Source organism: Drosophila virilis, chromosome 3 (assembly GCF_030788295.1).
Source record: "Drosophila virilis strain 15010-1051.87 chromosome 3, Dvir_AGI_RSII-ME, whole genome shotgun sequence".
In the NCBI taxonomy this organism is placed as follows: domain Eukaryota; kingdom Metazoa; phylum Arthropoda; class Insecta; order Diptera; family Drosophilidae; genus Drosophila; species Drosophila virilis.
Window position 1 is genome coordinate 5,653,631 of NC_091545.1, and position 11,864 is coordinate 5,665,494.

The 11,864-nt window shown below is 40.6% G+C and overlaps 1 protein-coding gene across 2 annotated transcripts; it reads right to left on the minus strand.

Moving 5' to 3' along the window:
* Positions 1-5,332: 5,332 nt before the first annotated feature.
* LOC6623049 (trypsin alpha-3) lies at positions 5,333-6,916 on the minus strand. 2 transcript variants are annotated; one of them, XM_002046478.4, is made up of 4 exons: positions 6,450-6,916; positions 6,126-6,396; positions 5,563-5,995; positions 5,333-5,503 (listed from the first exon to the last, which is right to left on the minus strand). In XM_002046478.4, the coding sequence occupies exons 1-3, from the start codon at positions 6,893-6,895 to the stop codon at positions 5,639-5,641; spliced, it is 1,074 nt and encodes a 357-aa protein (XP_002046514.2). In that variant the 5' UTR covers positions 6,896-6,916; the 3' UTR covers positions 5,333-5,503; positions 5,563-5,638. The 2 variants fall into 2 exon arrangements, with proteins under 2 accessions (XP_002046514.2, XP_032290331.1); XM_032434440.2 differs by having other exon boundaries at positions 6,463-6,617.
* Between the last annotated feature and the right edge of the window lie 4,948 nt (positions 6,917-11,864).

The window sequence follows — 11,864 nt, forward strand, 5'->3', positions numbered from 1 at the left end:
CCGGCCAAATTGTAAGTCAGCAGCAGCAGCAATGCAGATGCAGTCAAGCGTAGCTGGATAAAAGTTGCTTGGCCAACACGCTCGACACTTTTAAATTACTGACTTAATTAGAAAACATGAAAGAAGTTGCCACTGCAAGTAATTTACATGAATAACTTGCCAGAGAATGGAACATGAAGTTAACAAATCGCCACAGTCATAAAGCTGCTTAAATGCCATTTAAGCGCTCGAGTTGAGCTAAAAAGCGGGTCAAATGCTGCCGGCAACGGCTTTTAGCCGCAAACTGTGCAACTGCCAATTGTTGACTGCGACCTCAACTTCAATTGTTGGCGCGGGTCTGGCTCATGGCTCTTAACTTAACTTCCAGCTGTTGCTTGGCTGCTTCTACAAGTTTTTCTCTTTCTTGCCTTTTTTTTCTGACTTGCTGTCAGTGCATGTTGACAAGTGCAACAGCCGCCAGCTGCAACTGGCCCTCCCTCCACTCGGTCCCTACACTGCGGTCGCCTATTGGTGTCAGCACACACACTTCACATGCACAAGGTCCACACTGGCGGAGTCCTGACTTCTGAGGCTCTTGCGGCACCTATAAGCTGCCTCTGACCCATGTGCAGCTGACATTTTTCAACATTTTGCCCATTTCATTTTCCCAAATATATATACATGGAGTACATCTACTGCAACTACACTGGCAGAAAACAAGAACTTGCTTAATTAACAAAATAATATTCAATGGCATTTCTTCTTGTCTTAAGTACAAAATAAGCTGACTTAGTAACTAGTTCAAATCATTTCAATTATGTCTCTAATTTCCCCCATTTTAGTTTGATTTTCACTTCTAAGACTTTCTTACTTGGTTAAAAAAAAAAAAAACTAGCTAACTTTACTTAATTAATGCTTCACAATTTCTTTCAGTGCAACAGCTCCTGGCTGCAGCTGAAGCGTTGCCAAAACATTGACTTTGACTTGTATTTGTGTTAATATTCAAGCTGCTCGTTTGCCAGCTGCCTTAACTAACTATTCCATTAAATTCTTTAAGCTCAGCGAAATGCCCCGCAGAACTTTCATCAACTTCCACAGCAATGAAACTCTGTTAACATAACTTTAAAAAAAAAGAAGAGATAACCCGTTTAAAATATTTGATCAAGTGATGCATTGCTAATGCGTTTATAAATATGCTGGTCCACCGTAACTAATGTTTATTAACTTGTCGCCTCTTTTGGCTTTCAACTATTTTAAGCTCGGCCGTTGCAAATTCTGCTGCTCGCTTGGCCTTTGGATACGCAGCAAATTGACCCTTTGCCCAGCGCTTGGCTCGTGCCCATGTCCCCAGCTGTGTGTGAGTGTGGGTGTGTGTGTGTGTAGGTAGTCTGAGGATTTGTTATGGGCTGCTAGACTTTGTGGGGCTGCTCAATTTGTCGCCTCTTTTGCAGCAGCTGACCCCCTCTCTGCCCCCTTCTAACTGACTATCATCCCCGCAGGACTAAACGGCAGCTCGGGCACTTTATCAACAGTGCCACGCCCACTCGTTTTAGGCAACCAACCGAAAGTGAATATTAATGCAGTGTATCCTGAGGCGGTTTTGATATTGAAATTAGTGTGTGTGTGCGCCGCCTTTGATAAGGCGTGTCCACTTGGCCTCTAATGAAATCCTTGATATCCTTAGCTCCAGCTCTGGCCCTGACTCTGGCATATTTGCATAAACGATTTGAGTACAAAGTGTCAATGACAAATATTTGCACTCTGGGCGGCATAATTGTTATTTGATGGATTTGTTGTAAAAAGGGTTGTTCCTGCAACAAACTGTTAACTAAGACATTTTGAGTAGGATGATTATTTTGGATATTACGCCCTTTCGTGGCATCCACCTATATGTATATGTATATTATAAATCTCTTAAAGTCAAATCTATGATTGTTCCGAGCTTAATATTTAACTTCTCAATTTATCTTTATATCTTTCTTAATTTTGGCTGGGAACCATCCATTCTTTCCGCTTTGCCGTAAAGCATAAGGATCCCATGGTCTGCCACGCACAGGGCTCTAGATTCTTGCGGAAATGGAAGGAGCCATCCCTAGTCATATATTTTTAATCTGTATGTACCATTAAAGAACCTACATGCCAATTTGAATGGCAGCTCTATTATTCTTCGATTTCAAGTTCCTAGCTCTTCGATCATGACGCGCTTTGACGAACAGACAGACAGACAAATGGGCATGCCTATATACTAGACTAAGCCTATCATCCAAATCAAAATGCTTGCCTCTATCGTAATAAAACTTCCCAAAAATCCTTGACACACCTATTTTTTTTTGCGTTCCCAATTGATTCTGGGTATAAATATGAATAAGTCTTTAAGATTTTAGCATTTGCAGCTGGTTAAGTGCCTTGTCAGTCCCATCGATGTCATCTCATCAACAACATGGCTCTTGGCCACATCCAATCAGCATAAGAAAACCCCCTTACGACTACCCCAGCACACACCCTTGCACCCTCCCCACTCCACGTCTTAACGCAGCCACAACAAAAAGCTTTCTGTGGGGGTGGCGGCACATTTTCAATTTCATGCCTAAGCCTGCTTAAAGGACGAAAGGACCGTTCGATATTAGTTTGCTTTGTCATTTTATTGAAGCAACAAAAATGATAATTTCGTCAATACCATGTCCTGCAGGCCGGACCATATCCTGCTGGAAATATATGCAGCCCCGCATCGACCGACCGGCAGACAACAATGGGGTCCAAACCCACAAAAATTCATTGAATGCGCATGAATTTCAATTTGGAGCCTGCTGACAGGATTTGCACTCGCTACCAGTTAATGATCAAATGTAAGGATTTGCCAGGACTCTCTGCACAATGTAAATATGCGCCTGCGGGCTTAACATGTTCTACCAGCTCCCCACCTCAGCACGCCCCCCTCAGCCCTAGAGCTATTGATACTTTGTGATTGCCTTTGGTTATTTAACTTTAACGTTAGACATGTGATATCCTTCTAGCAGCGAGCAGCAGCTCCTGTTTCCCTTCGTTTTTTTTTTTTTTGTGCTGTATTTGGCTCGTTGTTGTCCATTAGCGCCCCGCACGCAGCCCAAGGGGGTGGCACGCCCACTCGCCGCTTGTTTGCCATTGTTGAGTAATTGGATTAGATTACTTCTGCTGCCGCTGCTGCTGCTACCTGCCGTGTCCTGTGCCTCCTGTTTCGTTCCTGTTGCTACTCTCTGCTGTGTGTGCGCTCTGTTGATAAATTTTTCGTGGTTGCCACGCACCCCCCCACCCACCACGAACTGCCTGTCATGCGTGATTGATGGCAGCATGTCAATATGTTTTCGTCTATTTTTTCTAACATTTTCTGTCATTTTTTTTTTTTTTTTGCATCTCGAAAGTTTTCTATTTTTTATTAAATTTACTTTTAATGGCCACACGCCTGCAGCGACCAAATGTAGCCTGGCGTATAAAAATTGTGTAACAGCGAGATGTCCTTTTGCCTTTTGCAGGGTATCACTGCTAGCGGGTATATTCATTTAGACTTGAGATGTGTAACGCATGGTTGAAAATAACTTTAACTGCATACGGAACATAATATATAATTTTATTAAATTGTAGATAAGTTCCCTCTTTGCCTAGCATAACCACAACATCCTTTCAAGGCGGACTTCCATAGGAATAGTAAGAAATTATGCTCTGGTATAAACGAACTCTCATCCAGGATATTTAATTTTCGGCTAGCCGCTGAAATCGCGGCTTTCTTGTTCTATGTAGCGCATAGCTATAATAATTTTCTGCACCGCATCTGCAAGGCTATTAAATTCGTATAAAAATCGTGTTGTGTGCTACACATTTTCCCACGCACCCTTGCACCACCGCCCCCCCGACCCTTGCCGACTGGCTGCAGCCAATGGAAAATCATAAAAATTTATGACTGCAATAATCTGGCTTTGGCACGCAGAAGGAGGTAGTCGGCGTCAACTGCTGCCATTAAATTGACATGAAGTTATGAGTTGAAAGCGTTCACGAAAATATTTCGACAGCCGTACGTACTGAATAATTTCAGTGCAAAATTCACTTTGAGGCAACGCACAATGCGGCATATACGCAACATTTTCAGCTGAGCGCCATTTTAATGATGCCTGGGCCAATGCTTGTGGCTGGCGGCTGTTAAGCTGATTGACAAGCGCCCGGAGATAAGCGCGAATTGGCCAAACGATTATGACAAAATCGATAAAGCTACAGCTGTCAACTGTGGCCGAAGTACAGTGAAACAAATGACTGGGCGACAAGGAATCGCAAGTTGAAAATTGCAAGGGCAGTCCCAAAACACACGCACATACACATTTAGATTTGGCCAGACTTTGTTATTGCTGCCTTGGACTATCTAACCGGTCCGATCTGTGGCCACGTTATCGGACCTAATTTACTTGGGCGAAAAGGCAAAACAATGCCTTACACATTGGCCCAGTGCCAGGCCGAAGAAGCGTAAGTAGTTCTAGTTTAGCATGGCCATTTATCTGCCAAAATGTGAGTGTCTTTGTGTGTGCGTGTGTGTGTGTAGGTGTATGTGTGGTTAGCATCATAATGAGAGCTTTACACGCCATGTACCAGCTCCAGTCTATCCCGCGGAGCTCCACTCAACGCCACGCCTCGCCTGCGTCGAACGCATAAATTTCAAGGACGCTCTGGCAGGAGGCTTGTGCCAAGCCGTGACTGGAGCCGCGAGAAGCGAGCAGAGAATCAGCATAAATACAAAAAACCAGCAGGCGAAATGTGCGAGAAGCGCGCAAAATAAATTGACAGCCCGAAGGTATGCAACGCTTTTTGCTACACAAAAGTTTGACCTACATGTGAAATGGTGGGCGGCTGTTGGACTGGTGTGGGGTGTGGCTTATTGAGCAGCATAATGGCAGGCGGAGTTTGTTAACGAGCGTGTGTGAAGTGCTGCAGCGACTGCCAAATGACGAGAGGCGTCCAGCTGAGAGAGTCGATTAAAACTACAAATGAAACGTGTATTTACAGCGAAAAACCATTAAGATATTCAAATGTTGAATGACAGACAAGCTGAGGAATTATCAGAAATGTAGACGTGTACACCCTTCTGGATGATCGAAACATTCTAGAAACATGGACTAGAAATAATGAATCACATAAACACATTCAGACTGCTTGCGAGCTAAGAAACTGCAGAACACATTCTTGTTTGATTTGTCTAATCTGGTAGCAAATTATATATTCATTCTTTTATTGCTACTATTAATAATATAAAATCATCTGTACTTATCGCAAACTTTTGAAGTATCCAAATTTTGCATTTTTGCTTTAGGAATGCAACTTTTAATGAGAATCAGATATTAATCTGCTTATTGTCGTTAAATTTATTATAGGGAGTCAATTATAAATATATTTCTCACTTCTCTCAATCTGATTCTATTTGTAATATCCATATAAAATTGTATCTGACACCGGATTCCTTTGTTAAGGAAAGTCATGCTGAAGTTATAAATTGTTCCTGACGAAACTGTAATGTTTAAAATTGGATGAAAAAGCTCTTCTCAAGCAGCTACCTATAGTTTTTACCAAGGTATGCTCAAAATTTTCATATTTGCCAGAGAACAACTCAATATCGCATCTAAAGAGATCCCAAGCACACGTTCTAAAGACAGTGAGCTCGCAGAGCTTGCATTGCCAGCGTGATCAGTGGAAGCCGAAACCAGGAAGATAATGGGCACGTTGCTGCATTCCGCTCTATCCACTTGCGATAGTAGTACACATCGGCGTAAACGCCGGCGGAATTCAGTCGCCCACAACCGAAGCCAAAGGACACAACGCCCACCACTTTGCCTGCGCCAAATAGCGGTCCACCCGAATCACCCTGGCAAGCGTCCACTTCGAAATCCGTTGGGTTCGAGGAACATATCATGCCTCTTTGAAAACCGCTTAATAAATAGCAAAACTTATTTGAAAGGATAGTCAAATCGCCTCTGACTGCCTCGTCGGGTATTGGGCCACCCTAAGAATGAGAATCGGTTATTATTCTGCTAACTGCTGTTAAACTTATTATATGGAGTCAATTCACTCAATCGTATTATATTTGTAATATCCTTGCTCAGAATTTTCATATTTTCTAGTTAGATACTTACATCAAAAATAGCACCCCAACCAATGACTGTGCACTTCAATCCAGCAGGGGGATCCTCGTCAGCTATGGGTATAATGGCGACAAAAATTCCATCTGGTTGCACCTCGCCTTTAAGATGTAAAAGACCAATATCATCGTGTACTTCACCATCGATGTACTTTGGATGTGGTATGATTTTTTTTACTTTTATTTGTTGGGTGTTACTTGTCTTCAATAAGCGACGCGGTGTACCGGCAACTACCATTAATTCATTTCTAGACAGAGCTTTTTTGCTAAGAATGCCAGAATTAGATGTAAAATGCTCTTATTAACTGGGACGACATACTCAATAAACATACAATGGGCTGCTGTTAGAACCACTGTCTTAGATATTAAACTACCGCCGCAATGATGGTGCTGGCCAAAGAATTTATAATTTTCATTAATTTGTAGCGAAACTAAAAATTTAGCTAGGTCATCCTTTTCGAGACGATAGCCGCCGGTTACTAGAAAGTGGAATTCATCATTGTCCTCATCATAGGTGCTCGAGTTTTGGCTAAAGTTGTCACTCAGTGTCCGGGGTGCAGGCTCATCAGCTCGAACATGGACTTGAGACCTGTCCGAGGGTCTCACGGAAAAGCTGTTCACGCTCGCAGGTGAACGCCGCTGGTAGAGAGTATGGCAGTTCCCTTCTCTCGAATCAAACTTTAACTGATCACAGCCTGGGACTGACTGATCGACGAATAATAGTAAAACTAACAGATTATATACAAAAAATTTTGAAACTCCCATTTGTTCTATTTGTACTTAAAATTGTATAAAAATGATTGTAAAATCCTAGAGAGTCGTAACTTGAGCAGAAAGTGCATTTAAAATGTACAAATGCCTATAAATATCCACTAAATGTTGTAAAATTTGATCAGGATCAATTAGCAGAAGTTTTTAAGTCACGTCTGGGACAGACTGGACCAAGAGATATCAAGCTGTGAGTGGCAGAAAAGACACAACAGAACATAATGCACATGACTCTACGAAATGATTATCATAAAATAGCTAAGAATTTTCTACTGTTAACTCTAGATTTACAATTAGATTTCTTTTTAATTCTAGTTTTAGCTCACACTAAACTCTAACTCTAACTTGAACCTTTAGATTTCTGTTTAATTCTTTAATTTTATTTTTTGTAGTTTTCAGCTTCCATTAAGCTTTTTATCTGTACAATAAAAGCAAATATTTTTACAGTTCACTTAAAAATTCGCACTAGTTTTCCAACTGATTTTCAGTTTAGCAAAGTTTTAGATTAACAACTAAACATTTCCCTCTCCAACCATGTAATTGTAGCTTAATTAAAGTTAATATAAATGTTGCAAAACTTTATGCAACAATACGCTCTGTCAATTGTTCTTCAATTTACTTCAATAATTAATGTTAATTTATCAGAAATCTCTGACCTGAAATATACATATGCATAAATATCAGTTTGCACTCTGCACAGTTCGCATATCGCAAATGTCATTAATTGCACATGCATGAATCTTTGATGCACTCGAATGCAAAAATCAATTAAACGTGAAATGCATAAAATACACAATGAGCCCACAACAGCAACAACAGCAGCAACAACAACAACAATAAAAAAGCAGCAACAGTTACTATTTTAATAAAAATATTTATCTTTACACTGTTTTGTTTTTTCCTTTGTTTTTAATATTTTTTGTATAAATTACAAGGCAAACAGCTCGGCTGAGTGCACAATTTATTAATGCGCCGCGGCATTAAAATTAATAATTATTTTAAGCCAGAAAACGAAAAAGGTTTAAGCTTATATGCATGCGTTTTTATTAAACCAAATAAGAATTGAACCAAAGGGCATGAATAAACCAACAAATACAGAAATATTTGTTTAATAAACCAAAAAAATAGGGATATATATTTAAGTGAGGGGGGGGGGGGTGTTCGATCCCTTGACTCTCATTTAAACTTGGTTTATGAAGGCTTTCAGACAGTCGGGTAGTCGGCTTCAAGCTTTGACTTCAAGATTTGACATATTAGTATATGCAATTACACTTATACATACATATATTTTTTTAAATATTAAATGAAAAAATTCAGTTGAGTAAAGGGTTAATATATCATATTATTTACATTTGCATATTAATAAAAATATAATGCACAAATGAAAAGCTGTCAGTTTTTATCAATATTTGCGCGAGTGAAAAGCAAACATTTGTTCACAGAATACCTTTATATTTTTATTAACTTACCTTAATAACGATTTGTTTAGTTTATTTTAAATTTTTACTTTTGATGATTTATAGACTGGCAAACTCTGATATGAATGTCTTCTATGGAAAATAGTTGCTGGCCAGCGACGTGTGTGCAATTTCCGCTGCGGAAAATCGTCGACGTCGACGTCGCATGAGCGGGCTGGGAAGGGGCAAAAGGTGTGGGGTGCTGGCAACTGTGACGGGGTCATTCATCCTGCAAAGTGGCGACACGCCAAAGCGTTGGCCTGGCCAAATGACTAATGGCCCCGGGAAGAGGGTCGCTAGCGGGTAACACCAGAGGGAGCGACAGACTGAGTAGAGCGAGCCAAAAGTGCTGCAGAGGGGTGGAGAGTTGAGGAGGGGTAACTACTGACTGGCTACTGGCAATATGCAAAATTCGCAATTTGCCATGACGCCAGACGACGGACCCAGGACGACAGCCCAGGGGCAGTTGTTAGCTGCTCCGCCAGGCCAGCCCAGCCCAGACCTGGCATGTCCTAGTCTCCACACTTATTCGTTTCGACGTTCGACTATTTTTATGACCGAATTGCGTTTTATTGCTTCTCCCCGATTTCTAGCCGCCCGAATGTGGGACAAGCCGCTGCGCCGTGGGCCCGCACTGCGTATGAGCAACATCTCTACTGACTGCCTCTCTTCTTGTCAGCTCGTTGGCTGCAGTTGCTCGACATTCAAAATTAGTTGACATTTTCCGTTGCCCATTTTCCTCAATTCTTTTTTGTGGGCAACCCTTATCGATTTTTGGGCATAGCAAATCGCTGCCTTAAGCTGCCCAGGAATCAACTTATTCGTGCATTCGATTTATGTGTGCGCATTCCCCTTAGTCGTCTCCTTCGAGCCTGGGTGTGAGGCTTAGCAAAACGCTTCAATTGATTTTGAACATTTATTGCTTGGGGTAATGCCAGCCGGCAGGCCCAGACACCGTGGACTCCGTAGCTGGCTAGATCACGAGCTAGTCCAGCTCCATCAAGAAAAGGTAGTCACATTATTTTGTTGCTGTCGTCGCATATAAAATAGTTTTACTTTGTGCCACGTCTTCTTAAATTTGCCTGAGAACTTCGACTACTCTATTGACCTGTCGGTCAGCTCTTTCCTGCTGCTGCTGCCTTTGCTCCATTTTTGGCTGAGACAAATTTTATGGGGCCATAAAATTGCATAAGTTTTAATCAATAGTTTGCATGTTTCGTAAACACACACATATATCTTGTCTTGTTGTCCTATTTTACTCTTCAAATTTCTTAGTTGCTTAAGTTTTATTAAAGCAGATGCAGTTTGTTCACTTTGCTTAGTTGTTTCCTTAAAGACAATACTCAATTTTATTCATATATTGTTTTGATTGGTACGCAAATTGCATGTAAGGCTACCATTCATACAATTTAATATATGCATCATATTCAAGACCTTGCATAGCTTACAAGCTCTCATAACTTTGCCAAAATTTAACATATTTTGATGACTAAGGTCAAGTTTTGTCCCACCATTGTGTACTCAAAATCTTTTCGTATTCTCAAACAATAAAAGTTTAAATAACTTCGTGAACAATAGCCTATTGCAAATATGTGAGTATAGTGAATCTGGCAAATGCTGAGTTTGATGAAGAAATTCGAAAAGAGAATATTTTGCCAGACAAGAATCTGCTTTTTGACAACCTGGAATATATATATGACCCTTTGGGGTCAGAGATTCGCCATCTATGCCTTACATGTCCTGATGTGATCGTGATATGCATGTCACGAAATTACAATATCCTCTACAAGGATATGTAAAGACTATATTAAATAAGACCCTGAGAGACTATTTTTGGATTTATGGTTTTATGGTGCTTTGTCATTGATATGGCAGTTCCTAGTCTTTATATTGTTATTTATCCAGTCGAACACACTTTCGCGAGCAAAAAATTTAATTGTTATGTCAAGACTTTGTTTTAAATACATTTCAGGCCTGCTTCGACTGCTTAATGCAGAGCAATAATTGTTTTGTTTATTATCAACAAACAAGAAACGTGGCAAACGTTTGCATAATTAAACTGAGTACAAAAAAAAAACGTATTAAAATTCTTTTGTTTCACATTTTTTCTGCTGCCTTTCACTTAATGTTGGCGCTGGGTACATAACAAATGCGCATATTTAAAACATTTCATGCAATAGCTCGCAATTTTTTGTAATTTTGCTCGACACCTTTTCGTGGGGGTGGAACGAAAAAAAAAAACAACACGGGAATCACCCTCCGTCTTGGCTTCGACGTGCTGGCATTTTTGTTGCCGTTTTGCCCTGCAGTCAAACAATTTTCAAAGTACAAAAAAAAAAGAAGAAGAAAGTTCGCATAATGAACTACAGACTGGAAGGAGTGTGAGAAATTAAGTGGGAGGAAGTGTTGGCTCGCCGATAAGAGCTCAAAAAACATTGAGAAAAAAAAAAAAAACGAAAATCAACTGCAGCTACTGAAATAGCCTAAAATTCGCATGCCAGTTGGCAGTTTTGTTTGCCACTGAGCGAAAATAATTATTTGCCGTGAGAAGTGCACATAATTCATTCCAGACCACGGGCCACGGCCCACGGCTCGCGGGCAAGGATTGCGAGCAAAAGGCGTAACTACAACAACGACCAGAAATATGTTAAATAGCTGAGTAAAAGGCGCAGTCGAAAACGCGCTTGTAAAAGCAAAAGTGTTTCTTTATACCCTGTACACTGTTAACAATTGGGTATATTGTTCTTATACCAATGTACACAAAATCTCGAAATCAATAAATTGGTACGACATTGATACAAGTCGATATCAAATACCGATTTTATAATATCTATAAGCTTCCATACCTTCTTCCTTTTCTTCTTCTCCCCTTTTAAAATATCGACAAAAATCGACACTAATCCCCCTCTAGTTTTAAGTATATCTCGTAGGTCCTTTGAACTGAATACCAAGCGTTTAGTATGTAGTCTACACAATACCAGCACATTCCAATTAATCGTTAAGTCCGGTCCTCACAAACGAAAAGATCATTATAAGCGGCATTGAAACATTCGAAAACGACAACTACAGGATATCTCCTCAATGAACTTCTCGATTTAAGCACTCTCTACATGTCTTACATGTTTTTTTTTGTTAGCCTGTTCCAGGAAGTGCTGGCAGCTCCTTAATATATTCCAGCCTTTGTTTTTTATTCTGTTCTTTTTTTAATGTTTGTCATTTTGGCGACGCTTTGTTTCCGTTGTTCTCGTTGTTGTCGTTGTTGTTGTTGGTGATTTAGCTGCGTGTCGTGCTCGTTTTGCATGTAAATTTGTTGCCTAATTTTGGGCGCATGGCGATTTATGTGCCTCGCCCGCAGTCGCGTGTTGTTTTCTCCCTCGCTCTCTATATATTTAGCTGTTGCGTTGTAATTTACTAAATAGCCAGGCTTCATCAACATGCACTCACGTCTTCGGCTGCCGCGCCCATTCCAACTGCCTTCCTCCCATTGACATTATGAATGTTTTTCAATT